Below are 23,359 nucleotides of genomic sequence, written 5' to 3'. Positions count from 1 at the left end.
GTGCCTGTGTCTCCCCAGGTAAAAACTGGGGTCCTTGGCGTTGAAGGTTCAGGAACGTGTGTTTCTGAAATGTATAATGTTAATGGCTCTGTTATGCTGTGTGGTCCATGTGATTGAACCCCTGTTACCCACTGTCTGTTCGAGCAACTCATAACTTCCCAACACACTTATACACACACACACACACCCCTCCAGCCACACTGACCTTACTCTAGCTGGCTTCTTTTATCTCTGGACCTTTGCTCAGTCTCTTCCCTCTTTCTGGAACATTCTTTCCCCTTCCCTTAGCCTGGCTCATTCCTACCACTTTTCAGGCCTGTCTCCCTCCTGTGTGTCCCCATCGTAACCGATCACACCGCGGCACAGTGCCAACCCAGACCGTGTCCTCTTGAGGGCAGGGGCCATGTCTGTACTGTTCACCATCACATCTCAGCCCCCAATTCAGCACAGGCACTGGGGAGAGCTGAATGAATAGCGAGTCAGTGAAGGATGCATGCTGACCTTGTTTATGGGGTGGGGGGAGGGTTGAGATGTACCGCCTGTGGAAAGGTACACACAAAGAAAGGAACATAGCAGAAGAATTAAGAGGCCAGGCACTTTCAGACCACCAAAGACAGAGAACATGGCACATCCAATCTCCGCTCTACCACTTACTGGCTGTGTGACCTTGGGCAGGTTGCTCAACTTTTCTGACCTTCAGTTTACCTATCTGTAAAATGGGAGTAACAACAGTACCCAGGTACCCATATCATAGGTTGTTGTGAAGATCAAATAACAGAATAAATATAAAGTATCAATACATAGCACAGTGCTTGCACACACCAAGTACTCAATGAATGTGATCTATCATTTATATCATTCTCACCTCCCTCGCAGGAGCGGGTGGAATCATGGAAAATACTGGTAGGAAGTTGCTGAAGAGAGTTGATTGTCTGGGCTCAGTTCTACCAACAGAGCCAAAGCTCAAGAAAAGCAGGCTTTGGGGAACAGTGTCTACCCCGAGAGAGCCAGGCAAGCGCCCCTCTGGCTGGCGTGGCCAGGCCTGTGGTTATGGGGCAGTTTTCCAATGGGCTTCTGCATCCTGGGGATTTTCCTCTGCTTCAGAGCATCGATGGTGAACTGGGCCTTTCAGCATCACGCCCTGAACCAGGACTGCCCCTGCCTGCCTCAGAGCCTCCTCCTCTGGCTGGGCCTTTCTGTTGTGTCTCTTCGAGCCCCGCAGGCCCTGTACCCTTGGCTGCCCCTCCCCGACAAATCATCCATCCCTGCTGTGGTCCACGGCCCAGGGAGAGCCTGGCGGTAAGCAGTGCCCAGCGTCCCGCCGTCCCCTTTCCTGAGGGCAGCCTCCCCTGGCGGAGAGGAGCTGAGGCTGCAAGGGCTGAATAGGGCTCTTTATTCCCAGGCTCCCACAGGGATGGGGCTGAGCCACTGCTCACCACGCCTGCCACACCCCACACGGAGTGGGGACAGCCTGGCCCTGACGCTGGGCTCTGAGTTAACCACACTCTCTGGCCCCGCTCTGTCTGGGTCCTGGAGGGTGAGTCTATCCCCGCTGCAGCCCTGGTCTGGTGCAGCAGGCCCCAGCGTTTGCGTGGCGAGCCACGTTTGTGTAGTTCCCTCAGGGATACACATGTGTAAAGGTAAGACAGTCTGGAACAAGGGTGTGTCAACACACACACTCACACTTATCCATTCAGCAGATGTCAAACAGGGGCCATGGCCTGCCAGTCCTTATGCTGGGCCCTAAGGATATCGTAGTAAAGGAGACATCATATAAGATATAAGATATCATATAAAGAGGTCATTACAAGGGCTTCCCTGGTGGCACAGTGGTTGAGAATCTGCCTGCTAATGCAGGGGACATGGGTTCGAGCCCTGGTCTGGGAGGATCCCACATGCCACGGAGCAACTAGGCCCGTGAGCCACAACTACTGAGCCTGCGCATCTGGAGCCTGTGCTCTGCAACAAGAGAGGCCACGATAGTGAGAGGCCCACGCACTGCGATGAAGAGTGGCCCCCACTTGCCACAACTAGAGAAAGCCCTCGCACAGGAACGAAGACCCAACACAGCAAAAATAAATAAATAAATAAACTCCTACCCCCAACATCTTCTAAAAAAAAAAAAAGAGGTCATTACAAATCACAGTGAAATCTGGGAGGGAAACAATCAAGGCCTGGGAGAGGGAGGCATAGTGGTCCACCAAGGCCTGCCTGATGAGGTGACCCAAAGGATGGAAGGCATTAGCCATGAAAAGGGCATCGGGAACAGTGTCCCAGTAGAGAGGGAGGCATGCACGCAGGCCCCAAGGTGGGAAGGTGCTCATTGAAGCCCAGCACGCCTGGTGCTGGCCTGATGAGATGGAGAGGGAGGCATGAGTCAGATCCTGCTGGGTCACGGCAAGGAGTTTAGGTTTGCTTCTCAGTGTGCTGGGAAGTCACTGAAAGGTTTAAGGAAAGGTTTCTTTCTTTCTTTTTTTTTTGGCCACACCTCGCCACTTGTGGGATCTTACTTAGTTCCCCAACCAGGGATCAAACCCATGCCGCTGCCAGTGAAAGCACGGAGTCCTAACCGTTGGACCACCAGGGAAGTCCCAGGAAAGCCTTCATTTTAAAAATATTTGGGCTGCTGGGTGGAAAATGGACTAGGAGCGGGGGTGGGGGAAGGATTGGAAATCAGACAAATTCAAGGTCACCATACAACTTTATGGACAATGGCCAAACATCAAGTGATTTGTCCTCATCCTTCTCTGTAACAGCAGGCATCTTGTGTCACTTGTCTCCCGTGTGCCCAGCACTGTGTACTGTGTTTGTCTCAGGTGCTGTTTCTAATCCACATCCCAGCCCTATGATCCCATTTGCCATATGAGAAGCCTGACATTCAGGCAGTTTAAAGTGCCCAGGACACAGAGGCTTTAAAGACCTGGGGCCTCTCAGCTCTACAACCCACTCTGATCCTGCTTCTGGCAGCTCAACAGTCCTAGATTTCGATTTTTTTTTTTTTAACCTTCCTGCCAGACCAAGAAAAGAAAAACACAGCTGAAAGGTAAAACCAGACTAACGTGATGGCGGTTGGGAAGGCCAGTGCCCTCGGCCTTTGCCACCTGTCCCACCATTAGAGTAGGTATTACATGGGTTTCCCAAGCACCTTCCAGGGTGTGCTCAGCCCTGTCCAAGCTCAGCTCTGAATGAGGCCACAGCCCGTACCCTAAGGAGCCCCAATGGTACCCAAGTGACGTTTGTCCTCAGCGTGGCCACGTTAAGTACTGTTATATTTAATACAAAGCCTCTTCCTTCCCTGAGGCTAAGGACCACCTTGGAGGTCAACTGTGATGTTCTCTCTACCTCCCAGAGTCAGGCTGGGGCAGCTTTCGCTGCCTGCCAACCCCCAGTGCCATCATGGCCAACAGCCTTCTCGGAATTGATATCATTGGAAATCCCTAGATGCTGGCTACCTTACAGGCAATTCATAAGACCTGGACTGCCCTAAAGTAAGATCTTACAGCTAAAGAAATATCTCCAGTCTATGTCAGGGATAAGACCGACCCTGAGCATTCCCCAGCACAAGGGAGAGCAAATCAGCAAATTCAGGGGGTTTGTTTCTGTTTCCACTGTTCTTCCCACAGCTAACCTTGTAGGTAACCATTTGTTCCTTGTCTAATTAATGACAGTTAACAAATCGAACATGTGTTCACATTTCACAAAAAAGGGTCCTCATTCCAGGGATCTGCATTCACTATGCATTTAAATTTGCTGCAACTTGAATCAAATGATAAAGCACGTATTTTTAAGTAAAAGAAAATAAAGGTAAATATCACTAAAATCAATAAATGTGTTAGTGTCCCCTCTCTGCAATAGATATCACATAGTCAGTCTAGAGATTTCACATCCATACCAGCACAAAATGTCATGAGAATAAGATAGTTATGGAGCTTCAGAGAACCACCCCCACTTAAAATCTGTGCAGCGAAGGTCTGGGGTGTAGGCAATGCTCCGTTTCTTGGCCTGGGTGCTGGTAACATAGGTGAGTTCAGTCTGTGAAATTCATTGAGTTTTACATATGCATATGCACTTTTCTGTATGTATATTATATTCCCCACCCCCCAAAGTGTTTTTTTACAAAATAAAGAAAAAATTGTTCTGGTCCCATAGCTCTGAAAGGCCATTCAAAAAGCCTTCGATTCCATCTGGTTCAGTAAAGATGTATTAAAACCTCTGATACGCCAGGGCTTGATGCTTTATTTCTGGCAGACACCCACATTTATTTATTTATTTATTTATTTGGCTGCACTGGGTCTTCATTGCTGTGTGCAGGCTTTCTCTAGTTGTGGCGAGCGGAGGCTATACTCTTCATTGCGGTGCACAGGCTTCTCGTTGCAGTGGCTTCTCTTGTTGCGGAGCATGGGCTCTAGACACACGGGCTTCAGTAGTTGCAGTGCGTGGGCTCAGGAGTTGTGGCTCTTGGGCTCTAGAGCGCAGGCTCAGTAGTTCTGGTGCACAAGCTTAGCTGCTCCGCGGCATGTGGGATCTCCCCGGACCAGGGTTCGAACCCGTGTCCCCTGCATTGGCAGGCGGATTCTTAACCACTGCGCCACCAGGGGAGTCCTGGCAGACACCCGTAAATCCCCCCTGGTCCCACTAAGGATGGGGGAATGAAAGATTTTGTTCCCTTAAGCTTGGCCTGCACTGGGTATGGGAACCTCCAAACCAGAACTTGGGAGATGACTTTTCCTTCCTAGGTGTGCCAGTTCTTATGGTAAGCGTGCTGTGGCTGCAAGAGGGTTAAGGTTTCAATTGATGGCGAAACCCCAGTGGATTTTTGTAAGGCTGTTTCCCTGAGTGTGTGGGACAGGGGGCGGGGAGTGCCGGGGGGTGGGTGTGGGAGCCGCACCTGTGTGAGTCATCCCAGAGTGCCCCAAGGTGGGCGGATGGAGTGAGTAATCCTGACTCCACTGTGTCCCTCTCCTCTGTGAACTGGGCAGGTGGAGGAAGAAGTGAAATGGGAGCTGTGTGAGAGACGTGTGCTTAGGGGGCAGGGTTTGAATCGGGAAAGGTTCTGCAGGCTGAAGGGAGTTAGTATCTGGCCTTGGGTGGGGAAGCCAGGTGGAAGGGTATACAAGGAGCACCATAGTGCTTGGACCCCATGTGCCCAGTGAGGAGGTGGGCTGGACCAGGTTGTGCCCCCGCCCCCATCCCACCTCACCTACTTGACCTAGAGTTGTCAGCTCATAAGAGATCCCATTTGTTCAACATTTATTATGGGCTGGGCTCTGTGTTAAATGCTTTTACACACCTGTTCATTGACTCCTCTTGATAATCCTTTGAGTTAGGTATTACTGTGCCCATTTTGCAGTTTGAGGAAACTGAGATTCAATAGGTTGTGACTTGCCTCATATCACACAATAGTAAATGGCAGAACTAGATATACTTACTAGTCAGGAGCCTCTTGTGACAAAGACTAGACCCATCTCGATCTGGTTTAAGAAAAAAGAGGAAATTTATTGCCTCACATAACTGAAAACGTCAGGGGTAATGGTTTCAGGCATGGCTGGATCTAGGTGACCAAATCATATGTCCCCCTAGCTCTCAGCTTTGCTTTCCTCTCTGGCGACTTCATTCTCGTATAGGCTTTCCCCAAATGGTGATGGGAATGTGCAAAGATGCTTCCTAGCAAGTTGGGGCTTACAGTTTATGAGTTAGCAGGCCCTGTAGAAAGAGCACTTCTCTTTCTGGTGGTTCCACCAAAAGTCCCATACTGATTCTCACTGGACCATCTTGGGTCACATGCCCATGGCTGGACTATACTGACTGGTGACTCCAGGAGTCTGGGATAAGATGAGCCCTCCTAAAATCATACAGACTAAGAATGAAGGAGGGATTGTTCCTCAAAAGAAAATTCGGGTACTACAATACAAATGCTGACTGGCAAAACCCACAAATGCTTACCATGCTAGACTCTAAGCCAAGGCGGGCCCTTGGCACGTATTTGGAAGAGAGAGATTCGTGGGAGCCAGAACTCAGGGCATGGAGTCAGGACACCCTGGGCTGTGGACCTTCGCCATCGGGACCATGTCCTTCCAGAACCTGCATGTGCCCACTGTTTCCAGCCTCAGCGTCTGGGCTTCACCCCAGCCTCCCCCAGCCCACATGGCCCCTTGTCTCTACTGGTCCGGGTCAAGCGCAAGCAAGGCCAGGTGTAGCAGGTGAGGAGTAGGATTGGGTGGCAGAGTGCAGTCTGGGCCAGGCACAAGGCCACAGGTAGTGGGGATGTCATCTCAGCCACATCAGAGGCTGAAAGCAGGTGAGCCGGTGGCCTGCTGTCCCCAGACTGCATCAGGGCAGAGGTGGCATACTGGCTTCAGGGGCAGCTCTGGAGAGACAAGCAGAGGCCTGCCCCCAAGCCACGGTCAGGAGACAGCTGAACATGGAGCGCAGGACCAGCTTGCAGGACACTGGGAAGCCAGCAAAGGCTGACTTTGTTTCTCCATTCTTCTCCTTTCCACCCGTCATGTTACCTTCCCTCAAGGCCTCTGTGCTCTGTCCCCTAACCAGACCCTCCTGTCCAGTGAAAAGCTGATGCTTGTTCATACTCAGGTCTGAATGATTAACAAGGCTCCCTGTCATTCTCCAGGGAGACGTTTCTATATCTTAACCAAAACCTTACATCGAAGAAACTAAATTCTGACTCTATAACCTGAGGCATCAGAGAAGTGGGCTGTGAGGTTGGTTGGTTGTTTTTTGAGGGGGGTATTCTAAGGGCCCAGAGTGTGCCCTTCAGGTAGCTGCATGCTCTAAACCATCAAAAGTCCCAGGATGATTCTCACTGGAGCAACTTGGGTCCCTGCCTACTGGCGTTACTCCTGGAGTTGGGGTTTGCTATCAGCTGCTCTGAAATTAAAGGGATGAAAATGAAGGAGTGATGTTTGTTTTTGCTTTTCATGGTGAAGGAACAGCCATGAGCAGGTTCATGCATTAGGTTCTCTTGGTCCTCCTATGCCCAAGGCTCTTTATGTCAGAGCGTCTGTCTTCATCAATCTGTCAGCACCACAACAGTCTGAGGCACCCGATCCGGGCAGTCAAACACAGGGTTCGTTTGCTGGACTGACCCACTTCACACAAGGACCCACGCCAGGTTGTAAGCCTGCAGAGAGCTGGGGGAGTAAAAGATTAATTATTCCTTTTTTCTCCCCACAGGCATTGCCTGTGTCATGTCACCCTGTCTTAGTCCGTTCAGGCTGCTGTCACAAAATACCACAGCCTGGGTAGCTTATAAACAACAGAAATGTATTTCTCACAGTTCTGGAGCCTGGAAGTCTGAGATCAGGTTTGCCAGCGTGGTCAGGTGAGGGCCCTCTTCCAGGTTGCCGACTTCTCGCTGTATACTCACGTGTCAGAGGGGCTAGCTCTGTGGGACCCCTTTTATAAGAGCACTAATCCCATTCATGAGAGCCCCACCCTCATGACCTGATTACCTCCCAAAGGCTTTACCTCCTAATTACCATCACAGTGGGCATTAGGGTTTCAACATGAATTTTGAGGGGCACAAACATTCAGCCCATAGCATACATGTCGGTTTGGGTAGGGTTGGGGTGTCCCTCTAGTAACCCTCCCATCTTCTTTCCTTTCATTGCTTTGGGAAATTTGTCTCTTCTCCCCTGGGTGCCACATCAGCCTGCAGAGCCAGAGAGGACCCCTCTCCCCTATTCACTCAGCTTTCAGATCCTCACAGCTTGTCTCTCCCACCTTGGGCTCCAGAGACCCTTGACCCACTCTCTCCAGACAGTGCCCCATCCCTCCTGAGGGAGTCAGGCAACACCCACATTCATTACACCCAGCTCCATGCCAGGTATTGCCAGGGCTGAAGGGAGTGTAGAAAGTCATCCCTTCCCCTCAGGGTGATTGCAATCCAGTTAGGGATCCAAGACTCTCTCAGGTGTCTGGTCAGCCCTGTGGGCTCTCCCATAGCCTCTGTAGTGGGTTGAAGAGTGGCCCCAAAAAGATATGTCCACATCCTAACCCCTGCAACCTGTGAATATGACCTTATTTGGAAAAAGGGTTTTTGCAGATGTAATTAAGTTAAGGATTGTGAACATGAGGTCATCCTGAATTTAGGGTGGGCACCCAACCCAGAGACAGATGTCCTTACAAAAGAAAGGCAGAGGGAGATTTGAGACACAGGCTGGGGGATGGGGTGAGGGGCATGTGAAGGCAGAGGCAGAGCCTGGGGTGATGCTGCTGCAAGCCTAGGAATGCCTAGAGCTGCCGGAAGCTGGAAGAGTCAAGGAAGGATTGTTCCCTAGAGCCTTCAGATGCAGCGTGGCCTGCTGACACTTTGATTTCAGATTTCTGGCCTCAGAACTGGAGAGAATACATTTCAGTTGTTTTGAGCCACCAAGTTGGTGGTCGTTTGCTATGGCAGCCCTGGGAGCCGGATACACTCCCCTTTCCTTTCTGTCCTCAGATCCAATTAGATGGGCAGGAGTGTTGTTCGTGGAGAACAACATGCAGTCTGTGGGCCTCAGGGCCTCCTGTGGTCTCCCTGTACCTTAGGCGAGTCCCTGTGATGCTCCAGGCTCTCTGGGCTGCACTGAAGGGAGAAGGGTGGGAGCATCTGTGTCCTTGGAGGCCAGGGTGGCTGGGGGGGAGCTGGCCTGTGCATCAGGGGACCCCCCTGGGAAGGTGAGAGGGGGCCCTGAGGATGATAGACCCCTGACAAATTCTCCACGACAGCAGGAGAGGGAGGGCGAGAGTGGGGTGACTGCCAGCGAGCGGTCCAGGAGGCGGGCAGAGGAGGGCAAGGCAGGCATTCAAGGAAGGCTTCATGGAGGAGGCCTGAGGATATGGAAAGTGAGCCTTAAGACGGGGAGAGATCTGGGTCAGTAGGCCCAAGTGTTCTTAGAAAAAAACCAAACTCCTTTCTGTGGCTTATAAGACCGCTACGTGGCCTCCTTTCCACCTTCCAGCTTGGCTCTGTGGTTGCCTCTGGCTGAGCCCTCTTGCGCCAGAGCTTTGAGTGGCTGGCTTTTCTCCTCCTCAGAGACTCCACTGAAATCAGAGACTTCCCTGACCACTAGCTGAATTCCCCCACCCCCCAGGCACACCCCTTCCCATTACCTTGTTATATTCTCTTTACAGAGGTGGGGGGAGACATATGTGTGTAACCACACTATTTACTAGATATGAACATTGTATACTGCATCCCTTCCATACACATCCCCTCCCCAGTTAGAAAGTAAACACCTTGAGGGCAGGGCCCCTCATCTGTCTTGTCCACTGCAGTGTTCTTTACACTGGAGCAGGCCCTCCATCAAGACAGTGATGGATGGATGGATGGACGGATGGATGGATGGATGGATGGATGGATGGATGGATGGATGGCATTCCAGGTGGCAAAAAAAGCCAGGAAGAGAGAGTCATATGAGGACGTATACATGCTATGAATTTTGAAGAGGAGAGGCTGCCAAGAATAGATCAGCCTGGAGAGACCAAAAGAGGTCAGCCCTCTCCTATTTCCCCTGTAGCCAGTGCCCTCTATTGCCCCGTACAGTGGGTACTTGCCCATTTGTCAGAACATGTGCCTGTCTCCTGGAGGTTGCTACAGGCTCTTCATGGCTAGGGTGGGCGCTCCCTAGGTAGGTGGGCTCTTCCTGTGCCCCTGGCCCCTGACTCCTGCTTAAGGAATCCCCCATGGGTACCACATTTTACAAGGAGGAACCTGGGGTCGTGGCTGGCCTAGGGGGTTAACTGCTCTCAGAAGTTTCTGTCTTTTCTTTAACCACTTCTCCCTACCAGTGAGAAGGAGCCATGTCCTCACCTCTCACCTTCTTGAAATAATTCATTCTCTGGAAGCAAATGCCAACTACTAAGACCCCTCAAGTGCCACTAAGATGCTTCATTAAGTGCCTGGTATCCTGCGTAGGAGGGAGAAACACCTCTGCCACTCAAGCGTGGGGACCTTCCCGAGTCAGTGCCCCACCTATGTGTCCTGGCCCAGAGTGGACACTCATGGTGAGAAGGTTAGGCCAGATTAGGGTGTGGAGCAGAGCCGGCCTCCCCCAGGTGATGCCCTCCCGCTTCTGAGGGTGAGTATCCCGCTGATCCCACTGGGCTGGCACCTGCTCAGCCAGGGCAGGGATGGGGGTGGGGTAGGAAGGGCCCTTTAAAGGACAGGGAGGTTTGCTGTTTCGGGGAGCTCTTTCTCCCCAAGTCCACTAGACACTGGGTCACCTCTCCTTCCCTGCTGTGTTGGTCCATTGGTCCTTTCAGTCTCATTCCCCCGTTCACTCTCATCCATTCACTCACTTATTCATTCACTTGTATCTGGTCGGCAGAGACCTCGGGGGGCTGCGTGCATCTCACTCACCATGGCATGTCCCGTCCTCCACGATTATTGCTTGCTTCATTCTCAGTCAGTCCTCGAGACACTTGCTCCCCAGACCTCAGCCCAGCACGTGGCGTGGAGGAGATGTTAATCATACTCCCATCACACCCACAAGAAAATCCTAAGTGGTTCTCACAGCCTTACGTGATCTGAGCCCAAAGAACTCTCTCCCTCTCACTATCTGAGCTCCAAAGCCACAGGTTGAAATCCCAGCTCAGCCATTTAATAGCTGTGTGACTTTGGACAAGTCCTTCAACCTCTCTGAGCCACCAACTCCTCCTGGGCAAAGTGGGGACAATAAAAGCACTTGCTTTAAAGTTGTGGTGAGGATAAAGCCAGAGAACCCAATGGAAAGCTCTTAGCCTGTGCCTGGCAGGAGTAAACACTTAGCTACTGTTACCTGTTGTCTCAGTCTTCCTCTGCCCCTCTCAATAACCCCACCCCCAAATGCATCTTAGGGCTCCCCGAGGGAGCAGCCATGGAGGCCCGGCCCTTCAGTCTCCAGATGAGAATGCAGAGGCCCCGTGGAGGGTCACACAGCCAGCCTGTGGCCAAGGCAGGACTTGAACCCAGGACTCCAGCCAAGGACCCTGCTGGCCCCACCCTCTCAGCCCAGCCCAGAATGGCAGCAAGAGGAGCCTCCACTTACATGCTCAGACCCTGTCAGGCTCAACAGCTCTCCTCTCTGCTTTCAGGAAGGAGTTAATCCCGAGGTCTGTCTCTTGCCCCGTGTGTAATCTTCCTTATGATGCTTATCATATTTCTGGGGCTGCATCTACATGGCTTTGAAGGCTCTGGCAGGAGTCTCGCCTGGCCTTGCCGTGAATGGGCTGAATTACATTTACAAGACGCCTTTAATGCCCTGTGGTCCCGGCTTCCTTCATGGGGTTGTTCCTCCTCCCTTTTCTCTCTCTCCCTTTTAATATGGTCACCGGTTTGGCTTGCAGAATGCGGTTGGGATCCCTAAGAGAGAAGTCAAGACCATAGAATCCCTTCCAGATCTTCCCTGCCTCCCCCTCCCCCTGCCCCGCTCCCAGCAGCCTCTGTGCCAAAAGGACCCAAGGAAAGAAAACGTTGCTCCTTCCAGGATTTCAGCGCGGAGGAGAGAAGCCCTGCTGGGATTCCAAAAACTCAACTGGCAAATGGCTCGTACAGGAATTCTCCTCTGACTGCGTACCTGAGCAACAGACCCACGAGCCTTGTGGAGGAGATGGGAGGTGTCCAGCCTGGAGGCATGGCGGCCTCACCTGCAGAGGGTGGGCTTGAGGGGCAGGGCCATCTGGGTGAGGAGCCCTCCCACCTCTCTCCCCATCTCCCCATCCCAGCCCTCCCTTCAAAGCTTCTGCACCTCTGGAGGCCTTAGTCGTTCCTTAACTATTTGTTTTTTGCTAGTTCTGCCTCTACAACTGGATCAAGTCCTATCTGGTATATCTATATCTGTATCTGTGTCAATATCTATATCTGTATCTATATATCTCATGAATATCAAACCCAGTCAAGAGGTTTGGCCACCCTTGAGATGGGGGTCTGGGAGGGGCGACCTAGTTTGTCTCCCCATCTCTCTGCTTTCTTTTTTGTCCTCTGACGGGATGAGAAAGGGCAGGAGTGCTATTTTGGGGGAGTGGATAAGTCACATTTTCCTCCTTTGAAAGAAGCACAGGGCAGAGCCAGGTCTGGGGTCCACCACCCCACCCCCCGATCCCGGTCCCTCTGAGCAAGTCCTCCAGGTTCTTGTGAGATACAGCTTAGCTGCTGGCGTCACTGGGTCCGGGCGGCCCCCAGCTCCTGACAGCTACCTGGCTCAGGTAGAAGGCCCAGAACCCCACCCCAGGGCCGCCTGTCATTTTGTCAGTCCAGAGAGTGGGTGTCCTCCCACCACGTGTTTATTTCACACACCGTCCCCTTGGCTGCACACACGTGCTCCTGTGGCCCGCAGGCAATAGAGCAATAGGCAACAAAAAAAGGGTAGGAGGCGAAGAGGCCAAGAATACCAAATCTGTGACATCTTCCCCCAAGGAAAGGTGGCTGTCTCCCATGTCTTTTTTTTTTTTTGGCCGTGTTGGGTCTTCATTGCTGTGCGCGGGCTTTCTCTAGTTGCGGCGAGCAGGGGCTACTCTTCGTTGCGGTGCACGGGCTTCTCATTGCGGTGGCTTCTCTTGTTGCAGAGCACAGGCTCTAGGCGCGTGGGCTTCAGTAGTTGTGGCGCATGGGCTTAGCTGCTCTGCGGCATGTGGGGTCTTCCCGGGTCAGGGCTCAAACCCGTGTCCCGTGCATTGGCAGGCGCTTCTTAACCACTGCGCCACCAGGGAAGTCCCTCCCATGTCTCGATAAATCATGTTTTATCTGCTTTCAAAAGGAACATGTGGAAGAGCCCATTTCTCTTTGATGACACTGTCCAGTCTGTGCAGTGTCATTCGTCTGCTGGGGACACAGCCCCTCTACCAGGCTTGGGTGAGAAAGGGAGGAAGGAGAGCTTGACGGAGCACCTGGGAGAGGGAGGGAGATGCACGGACCAGCAAGTGCCTATTGGACGTCTGCTGTATGCAGAGCCTTGTGCTGGGTGCAGTGAGAGTTGCCAAGGGGAAGAAACAGCTGCAGGAGGGGCCTCTGGTTCACAATGAGTGCAGGGGGATGAGAGACACAAATGCGCGACAAGTCACACACAACTTGATGAGTTAGATGCTCCATGGTCGGGTTGGAACGGGACTGGTGACCAGTACCTGTGGTGACGGGGAAGTCAGGGATGGCTGTAGCAGCTGCTTCCAGGGCCCCCCAGGTACCCTTTCCATTCTCCTCTACCTGCCAAAGGCTGCTTACAGGAAAACTGGGGGCTTTGTTCTAGCCACGGGAGCGTACTCGGCCAGAAGCTCAACAACAAGCAGGGAGTTGGTGATCAACACCCCAGCCTCCTCGCCCTTGGTTGGGATACCTCTGCAGTCTGTTCTCCACGATCCCCCGAGTTCCTCAACAGAAATGAGCTGCCGCCACCCACCATGAAGGACACTTCCTCGCCTGCCCTGCCTTACTTCCCCACTCCCCTCCTGGTACCTCCCAGATCACTTCCCAAATAAACAACTTGCACTCTCACCTCAACAACCTAGACCAAGGCAATGCTTAGTACCCCACTTGGACCTTGATAGAAGAAGCTTAAGGAGATTAGCATGCAGTCTACGTATCTGTTCACTTGCAATGCGCATCATCTCATTTAGGACTCCATTAATGCAAGTGATGAAAATCCATCTCCAACAAGTTTCAATTCAAAATTTTTGTATTATTTTATATAAGTGGAAAGTACCAGGTAGACCCTGGGTTCAGAGGAACAACTGCATCCAGCTGCTCAAATGATGTCAAAGGAACCTGCCCTTCATCTCTCAGCTCTGCGCCTCAGTCATTCAAGAAACATTTATTGAAGGAATTCCCTGGTGGTCCAGTGGTTAGGGCTCTGCGCTTTCACTGCCGAGGGCGCGGGCTCAATCTGTGGTCAGGGAACTAAGTTCCCACAAGCTGAATGGGGCAGCCAAAAAAAAAAAAAAAGAAGGAAGAAGAAGAGAGAAGAAACATTTATTGAGCACCTACCCTGTGCCAGGTTCAGATTCTTTCTCTTGGTTGGTTTCCTTCTTAGGCAATAAGAAAGATGGTCACTAGGAGCTCCAGGCTTTCATCCTGCCAGCTTAGCAGCTGTAGGAGAAAACCGTGGGAGGAAGAGGACACCCGCAGAAGCCTCAGGGCTGACCCTCACTGGCCCAGATCGGGTCCCCTGCCCATCTCTGAGCCCGTCGCTGTGACTCTGGGTGGCTACGCTGGGTCGCATGCATACCATTGTTGCCAGGGGGTGTGGTCGGCCCCATTTGAACCCATAAGGGAATGGATGAGGGAGGCTCTCCAGAGGGGAATGGGTGGGCTTGGACAACAGATGCCTGTTATAGCTGTGAGGTGAGTGCCTCACCACGTGCTGTGCTCCGTGGGCCCTAAGATGAGACAGACAGGCTTCTGGTGGGAGGGGCTCACAAATGTTTGTAATACACGTCAGAATGTGTTGAGTGTCTTAGGAATGGACGAAATGTGTGGGTGTTCTGGAAAGAGCGTGATTACTCCCAGCTCGGCAATCAAGCTTCTGAAAAGGAGGCATTGGCCTAGACATTGGTGGCCACTGGGCACAGAGACATCAGCTGTGTTAGGCACTGAGTGTCAGACCAAGGAGTTCAGATTCTAAATTTATCCAGTTGTGAAAGGACTATGCTTTCATCTATTTGTTATAATTGAATCTGGCTGGTTCAGAAGAGCGTCCTGGGAAGGTTTGGGGGCTGGCATTTTCCGTGAGCCTTGCCCATACCTGTAGAGGGGTACACCAGCCCAGCTGCAGGGGCCCATACGGCTGGAGGCCAGCCAGGCTGGGGCAGCCGTGCTCCCTTGTATTGGCCTGAGCCTGCCCTGGAAATAGCCACCCAACTTAACTAAGAATAGGAATTCCTATCAGGCTGGCGGGAATGAATGCCGATTTCTCAAGGAGGGATGGGCCTGGAAACAAAACACAGGGGTGGGGTGGGCCAGCCTTTATATTTATTTGCGAGGTCACTTGAGAGATGCATCCGCATCAGGGCGTGGATTCTGTCTTTAGACCCAGACAAGGTGATTTGGCCAAGATGGCAGCCTCCGGGGCTCCTCGTCTGCCCCAGAAGTCCTGGGCCCTCAGCCTGGGGCACCTCCTAACCCCCCGGGGAGAGGTGACCACTCCTCTCTTGTTTCCTTGGCAATGGGCAGAGGTGGTGGTGTTTGGTGGCCAGCTAAGATGCTGAGAAGCCGAGGGAGAGAGAATGAGAGGATAGCGTCCCAGGTCCCTATGGCAGCTTTACCCAGATTCACCCAGCTCACGAGCATCTCTCTTCCAGGCAAAATCCTCTTCCGGAGAAGCCACATCCGGGACGTAGCTGTGAAGAGGCTGAAGCCCATCGATGAGTACTGCCGGGTAAGAGTGTGTCTGGGGCAGGGGAGGGGGTGGTCCATCTGCCAGAGAGTCTATCCATCTGTGAAGGAAGGTTGTCTATACAAAACCCTTTGCTGTGGTCTAGCAGATGCATCCTGAGGCCTGGCGTCTCCTGGCCAGAAGTGTGGGTGTGGGTGTCCCTCGGGGAGGGGTCACCCCGTGACTAGGCCACCTCTGGGGCATGAGGACCGCCAGGGTCACAGCTGAAGCCTCTGTTCCTTTCATGATGGGTCTGTGTTTACAAAACACTCCTTTAAATCACTTCCACCAGCTTGGGAGCTCTGTGAAGGGGCCGCTGCTGAAGGGATTCTGTGTGTGGCATTTTGCTGGATACAGGAGAACTCTTCTTTGAATTCCCTTTGGGACATTTTTAGAATCAGTCCTGAGTTCAGTAGCATCCAAAATGCATATTTGTTTATTCACAGAAGTCTTGATAGATACAAATATTCGTGTATACATCTTTATAGATGCAAGTGCTCACCACACACACACACGCGCACGCACACACGCAGGCACGTGCACGCACATGCGTTAGAACAGTCGATGCGGAAGAGCAGACTGGGCAGCAGCTGCAGGGTCATGAAGCACAGCCTGTTTGTCTTTCCACTTTGTCTGGAGCCTGGGACCCCCTGGGGCCCCTGCAGTGAGGATGAGAGGCTCCCACTTTAGTGGCCTTGGCACATGGCCTCCAGATGGCCAGACCGCCTGGGTTTGAAACCCTGCTGGCTTTGTGAACTTGGGCAAGTTACTGAACTTGCCGGAGCCTCAGTTTCCACATCCGTACAACAGGAAGGAGAGTAGTACCTCCTCAGAGGGTGGTCGTGAGGATGCAGTGACCTGACAGGCATAAGGTAGCAGCACGTAGTGTCTGCGCAGAGGAAACATTCAGCGGACGCTAGCTCTTTGTTATTATTATCACAAGGCGTAAACAGTTTAATGTTACCACTGGGCACCACTGGCTTTAATGGAGATGGAATTTCCTAGTTACGCGAAAACTACTGTGGAGCCTGACTCAAGAATCTTGAGGAGAAGCAAGTGGGGGATGTTTTGTTGTGAGTGCTGGTATTAGACTGAGAAGAGCTGGGGTCAAATCCCAGCACTCCACCAACTAGCTGTGTGACCTCGGCAAGTTGCTTTACCTCTCTGAGCCCCAGTTTCCTGATCTGTAAAACGAGGGTAAAAATAACTGTCTCACAGGGTTCATGCAAGGGGTTGAGCAGGAGAATATATGTCACAGTGTCTGTAACTTCTGAAATGTTCTGTCGCTACATGGAGTTATTACCATAAGGTTCCTTTCCGAACAAATATTTTATAATTTGGAATCATTATGCCTGTCAATAAAATGTTTAAATAAGAACCAAGTTGCTCAATTTCGTAACTGGTGTTCCCAAGACTATGGGGAGACAAGCACTCCCAGATACTCTTCATTAACCCAAGTTTGAATTTCGTGGCTGTGCAGATCATACTTGGTCACGTTTTCTGCCTCGATGATGAATTTCCTGAAGGTAGAAGCTTCTCTTCTTCAGATCAATATTCATTTTTCTCTTTAAAGGGCATTTGCCGTTTCTAGTTAAATTGATGGCTGCAGCCTGAGCTTTTATTTCTTTTTATTCCTTTCCCAAGCAGTTATTAAACAAATTGGCAGAGCTAATGGAGGAGGGGCAAAGGGCAGGGGGGAGCCTCTTGCAGCTGGGATTTATGGTTCCCATCAGCCTTGACCTCCCTGAGCTGGTGGAGCCCAAGGCATCTGCAGTTGGACTCTGTGGAAATGCCGTCTTCTGGGTCGTCTGGAGCAGGAAACTGATAATATCTTATCTCCTGGGATCAGGCTTTGAACAGGACTCTTGATTCGGGATGAGGGCTCCGGAGCCCCAGTGGTGCTCCTGGTGGCTGGGGAGCCATTTAAGTGGGGTCTGCAAGAGGAGGGGCCTCCTAACCTGATTAGCACAAATGAGAACTACTCAGAGACAGGCAACAAGGAGCAATGTCATGGGTTCACCAAGCAGCCAGACAGCTTGCAGGCAGTAATTTACTCTGAGAATGGCAGAGGGGGCAGGGCAGTACAGAAGTGACCTTTAATTCTGCTGAACTAGAAAGCTGGGATCTGTGGTCTAATTGTCTGAGACCTTGGAATAACCTTGGAATGGTCATTAGGGATAAGTTCAGCTGCAGTCCACGGTCACTGCCGCCCAGCATTGCGCTTCACAGCCCTGCCGCCTACTAGTCCAGTCTGTGCCACTCAGGATCCAACCTTTCACTCAGCATCACTGCCCCCCACAGCCAACTTCATGGTCAGGGCCACGTGCAGTCCACTCCATGGCCAGCCATACCTGTCCTCGGACTGCTTGGAACCTCTGGAGTTTTGTTTCCAGGACCCTGCCCATGCAGCTCTGCTTGGCTGGCCAGAATCTTCCTTGGACCTGCTGGACAGGTATATGGGCTCCGAGTCTGGCATTGGCTAGGGATTCAAATGCACCCAAACTTGTGAAACCGGCTTTGTGCACGGAGTAGCCAGCTCCTCTGCCAGGGCTCAGATATAGAAAGTCCGACCGTGCAGCGGACCCTCCCAGACTTCGGGCTCCCTGCCCTCGCCAGCCAGCCAGTCCCGCCGCCTGATGGCAGCCTCACAGCCCAGATCTCAGTGTTAATTTTAAACATATACGGAGCAGATTGGATGAGCGTCACGGAAAGTTTACCAAGCGCCAGCCAGGTGATTGTCTTATGTGGCTCTTGAGGGCCAGTGTCTATCAAGAAGGGTTCCAAACGCTTTTCTGTAACTCCATAAATTAATGTAATGGGCAACATGGCTATGCGGTTAATATTTAATGGTTCTGTGGGTCTCAACAACTTGAAGACTTTCATCTCACTAACAAGCGTGAGCTACACTTCAGGGGCTCGGACCAACAATCTACCCCGTAAGTGACTCCATCTACTCCATTCCTGCGTGTGAGATACATGTTTGCAGTGTCTGTCTATGGGATAAAATAAATATCCAGGGGCAGGGGGCAGTGCGAAAGAGTGTTTGAGAATAATCGGCGTACCCTCCACCACGTAACGACGTTTCTACAAGTCTCCATTTCCTGGTGGGTGCAGCTAGAATTTTTTTGTTACCCAAAAAGCCGAGCTCGCTTCTATCATCCTGCTGTCCACGAGAGGCTTGCTTTCAGAATCAAAGGCTCTCTTTGTAGGTGGGATGAGAGGTTGGCTGGAGTTAGACTGGGGGAGGGACTCCAAGCCTAACAAGGATGTCAGCCCTGAAGGGGTAAGGATCTCCCCTCCCCACCCTCTGCATCTCCCAGACTCATTAATTTTTAGCCCCACTTCCCATATTCGAAAACTTTGGCTATTACTTCGTGGAGGTTCTTAGCCCCAGCCGTTCTCCCTCCCACCGTGGGAGTTTTCCACCATAGCCCATCATTGTCTCTCACCTTAATAAAGAAAAAGGTTCATGTTGCAAGAAAAACAGACTCCTTTAAGAAGCACCAGGGGGGCTTCCCTGGTGGCGCAGTGGTTGAGAGTCCGCCTGCCGATGCAGGGGACGCGGGTTCGTGCCCTGGTCCGGGAGGATCCCACGTGCCGCGGAGCGGCTGGGCCCGTGAGCCATGGCCGCTGAGCCTGCGCGTCCGGAGCCTGTGCTCCGCAACGGGAGAGGCCACAACAGTGAGAGGCCCGCGTACCACAAAAAAGAAAAAAAAAAAAAAAAGAAGCACCAGGGCTCCCTGGCATGCTCAGTCCTAGATACGGGGAGAGTAACTTTGTTCTTGTGCCCCTTATTCTAAGGCAGGCCTGGGCCAGATGTGTTGCTAATGGGGGAGACTGAGGCAGAGAGCCAAGACTGATGCGTTCAGGCCTCCTGAGTGGTCTGGTGCTCTGAGGAAACCCAGGTGGCAGAATCTCTCCATCTCCTCTGGTCCAGACAGACCCAGGAAGAAAGCACTTCCAGCCTGGGATAAAGCTGATTGTGTCCATTTTCTACTTAAAGGCCTTCAGAGGAGCCTCATCGGCTCCACAAGAACCTCTGACCGGCTGAGCCGGGCCGTCTGTGGGGTTGTTCCATGGGCTGCTTCAGCCTCAGCTCCCGCCCTGCAGCCCAGTCTGCAGAAGTGCAGCCGCCCCCAGCTAGCCAGACTCCCTTAGACTTCCACCCCTTGGCCTGTGCTAATCCCTTTCCTGGGGATGCATTTGGCTCCCACGATGCCCCTCCCAGAAGCCTTCCACCTCCCCGGAGGAAGCTGGCCACCCCTGCTGTCCAGAATACTCCGTGCACGCCTCCACGCTGCACACTTACCCTCCATAGGAGGGTAATTTCTGTGTGTCTATCTTCTCCAGACCAAGAGCTCCTGGAAGGCCCCATCTGTTATCTTTGTGTCTTCACTAACAAGCAGGAAGCCTGGTCCCATGCGGGAGGCCAGGCAGTATCTGACGACACAATGCAAAGATTGCACACAAGCAGAGGAAACCTCCAAGGAGGGTGATGTGTCCCCAAGGCCCCAATTACTAGGCTCCCTTGTGAAATGCCTTAAACTGCACTATTTCCATTACAAAAGAATTCGCTCCTTAGATCCTTCAAAAAGAGAACTCATGTGTTTGACATACTCTGATTTATAAAATTTCGGTGAGCCCCCAGCTTCCTAGACGCTGATCTAAGAGGAATAGTCCGGAGCAGGTTAGAAGCAGCCCCGGGGGTGAGAGTGGAGGCCAAATGGGTAGGACTTCAGCCCCCTCAGCCCATTCACCCCCCACCGCATACCCCTACCCCACCCAGAGTCGCTGGGCTTTTACTCTAAGATTCCCATTGATTAGAAACCAAAATGATGCTGCTAAAACTAGGACAATGTTTGATCCTGTGGAAAGAGCAGGACACCCCCAGTTGCTTTGACAAATGCAGAACCTTGCTTTTTGTCCTGGGATAGACATAACCCAGCATGGTGGGCTTCGTGGAGGGAGATCATTTCGAAGCAGAGGGTCTGAGCACAGTCTGCCTGGGGCTCCCTCCCATGCCACTGCTGTACTTGCAAAGACTGGGCTGGTGATAGATTGGACACTGAATTCACTGGTAGTGGTGCTGTTTGCAGTCCTGGAGCCATTGACTGTTAGAGCTGGAAGAAACTTCAGAATGTCTCTGGCCTGGATTTGCCTAGCTGTGTTCCATGGGCTGTCAATAGGAATTGTTTGGAAAACCAGCTCCACAGTCAGAGACTTGTGGGTAATGCTGGAGGAAGTACAGAGTTGCAGATCAGACAGAGCATAGGCTCTGGACTCAGACACCTCATTCAAAATCTCGCCACTGATCAGCTGTATGGCCTTGAGAAATGATTTAATCTCTCTGTGCTTTCGTTTCTTCTTCTGTTAAACTGGAATCATAGTCATACTCATCTGAGTTAATGTGATGATTAAATGAGTCAAATTCCCAGGATGTCGTTATTATTAATAAGTACTGGCCTGAACACAGCTCTGTAGGTTTCTTGCCTGCAGGACTTCTCAGAGCCTTTGCTGTGCTAATGAACATGATGCCCACCAAGACCAAGATGGGGATCTACAAGGCACCATTTCACATGTGCCCACAGAACTGATTTTATCTCATCAAACAGGTGTTCTATGAGATACGGTTTGAGATTCTGAAGCTAGTCTATTTTATCCTAGAAGAAACAACAACCAGAGAGGTGAAGTGGCTGCCCAAGGTCATGGAGCAAGTATATAACGGCAGAATTGGACCTACTGTAGAACTGAAGTCTCCTGACTCCCATTCTTTCTAGTATACCTCACTGCTTTCACCCAAAGGATAATGATAATGAAGACAATAGTGTAACTAAATTTTACTGTTTACTCAGTGCCAGGCACTGTGCTAGGCTCCTCATATTCATGATCTCATTGAATCTCCTAAAAGATAGGCGCCATATGAGATCTATTGTACTGAGCTCAGAGAGGGCAAGCAAGGCATTCAGCATCACACAGCCTGTTAACGGTAGACCTAGGACTCAAACTCCCGTCTGCCTAGCCCTGACTTAACCACCCCATGGCATACATCCTGAATGTCCAATGGCAGAGTTTTAGGCCTGAGCCGGCGGTGGTGGCCCTGAAGATGCCCATGTATTGGTCACTACCTGCTCCTCCAAGAATAGCTAGGTTTGGGGGTTCCCCGGCTCTGGCTGCCATTGCCAGCCCAGGCCGTGGGGACTGACTGCTCAGCACCCGGCTCTCCTGCCAAATGATTTTGGCCAGAGCTGGATTTGGCGGCAGCTCTGATGGAAGCTGCTCTGAGCCAAGAGCCTCTTGTCAGCCTGAAATCAGGACGAGCCCTCAACGCGGCTCCCCTCGGGGCTCCCTGTTAAATAAAGATGCCGCAGCGGTTCGCCCAAAAGACCTCTTTGTCTGAGGCCCTTCCAGCCCACGCGTCCTCTGCCCCTGGAATGCCGGTCTCTGTCGGCATGAAGAGCCCCTGTGTTCACCACTGCTGCGGGCGGGGGGGCTGGCCAGCAGCTCTGCGCCTAAGTGGGAGGGCGCCTGCCCCACTCCCCCGCTCCCCGACCCCCGCCTCCTGCTGGTCAGGGAGGTCACCCTGGCAGCGACTCTGCACACAGCTTGGGCCCCTGGTAACACTTCCCTCCTGCCTCCTGCCCATCCCGGCCCATTAGTGCTCCCTCCTGGCACCCTCCTGCTTCCTGCCAGCAGCCCTTGCTGTCTGCACATGCCTGGGCTCCGCTTCTCTCTGTCTCTCTCTGTTTGTCTCTCCCTCTCCCTCTCAGTCTCTCTGTCCCTCTCCATCTCTCTGTATATCTGCTTGTTTCTCTCTTTGTCTCTATCTCTCTCTACTTCTATCTCTCTGTCTCTGTCTCTCTCACTCCATCTGTCTCTCTCTCTCTTTCCATCTCTCTTTGTCTCTGCCTCTCTCTCCCTCCATCTGTGACTCTGTCTCTCTCTGTCTTTCTCTCCCTCCATCTCTTTGTCTCTGTCTCTCTCTTTCTCTCTTCTTCCTCACTTTTTCTTTCCTTCTGCCCTTCTCTCCTGGGGGAGAAAACAGCACATACCATGTGCGTTAAATGAAAACTTGAACACTCTGGGGGTAAGTTCCACCCAGCCGGCGTCGAGCACAGGGCTTCACTCTGCCACTTCAGTAGTGGCTTCACCCCCCAGGAGCCTCAGCGTCCCCACCATAAATGGGAGCAATGATGGGTACGTCCAGGACAAAATTGGACGGCACATCATCAGATGTGCACTTGTGAGGGCAGGGGCTGTGTCTGGCTCATGCCTGTACCACCAGGGCACACACTGAAAGCTCCATGCTTGTTGGATGGTTGGAGAGTCCGGGAGCCGAACATAGTGCCTGACACGTAGTGTTTGCTCATTGAATGTTAATTTCCTTTCTTTTTTTTAATCTCTCTCCTGGTCATGGGGTGGGATCTGTTGGAGACCCTTGGAAAGCCACAGGCTCTGGAAGGAACAGCAGGGAGTTACACAGTGTGTCTTACCTGCTAAGGTCAGGTCTTGTCCCATCTTGCCCAGGTGTGGGTTTGGCTTCGGGAGGGGCCGTCGTGCTCAATGCCACACTTAACTTGTTACCTGAGCAACTCAGAGAAGCAAGTGATCACTGCCCCCTTCCTCAACACTGTACTTCTGTCAGTGCAACCCACATGTGCTTTTTTTGCCCCATTATCATGTCCCACCACTACCGGACAGTGGTTCTGCACACCAAACTCTTAGTCATTCATTCATTTTTAACAAATACTTACTGAGTGCCAGACACTCTTCTAGGATCTGGGGGCATAGCAGTCAACAGAACAGACTAAAGTCTCTGCCCACATGGAGCTTACCTTCTAGCAGCGTCTTTCCCACCTGTGTGCAGGCCACGTGGCCTCCCTGACCCCTCTGTCTCCTCAGTAACACGGGAATGAGATCTGCCCTCACAAGGACCATCGTGAGGCTCCCGGTGGCCACACTCATGGAGGCCCAGCGTGGTTGGCACAGGGGAGCTGCCAGGCCGGGTCACTGCACCTGAA

At 52.1% G+C, this 23,359-nt stretch overlaps 1 protein-coding gene across 20 annotated transcripts in view; it reads left to right on the top strand.

Moving 5' to 3' along the window:
* The window catches only part of SH3PXD2A (SH3 and PX domains 2A), a 245,775-nt gene that overhangs the window by 102,546 nt on the left and 119,870 nt on the right, over nucleotides 1–23,359 (top strand). For 18 of the 20 annotated variants that reach the window (XM_089898129.1, XM_089898122.1, XM_089898120.1 and 15 more), the window contains one exon: nucleotides 15,268–15,344. The exons of the other annotated variants lie outside the window; for them this stretch is intronic. In XM_089898129.1, coding sequence (XP_089754255.1) covers nucleotides 15,268–15,344 — 77 coding nt within the window. The remainder of the gene's footprint in view (nucleotides 1–15,267; nucleotides 15,345–23,359) is intronic. 20 annotated transcript variants of the gene reach the window in all.

The sequence above is a fragment of the Delphinapterus leucas genome, chromosome 16, assembly GCF_059928025.1.
Source record: "Delphinapterus leucas isolate spDelLeu-1000000601 "Yukka" chromosome 16, BTC_Dleu_Yukka2, whole genome shotgun sequence".
Taxonomy (NCBI): Eukaryota; Metazoa; Chordata; class Mammalia; order Artiodactyla; family Monodontidae; genus Delphinapterus; species Delphinapterus leucas.
The sequence above is the reverse complement of the archived record's forward strand: the minus strand, read 5'-3'. Positions and strand labels throughout refer to the sequence as shown.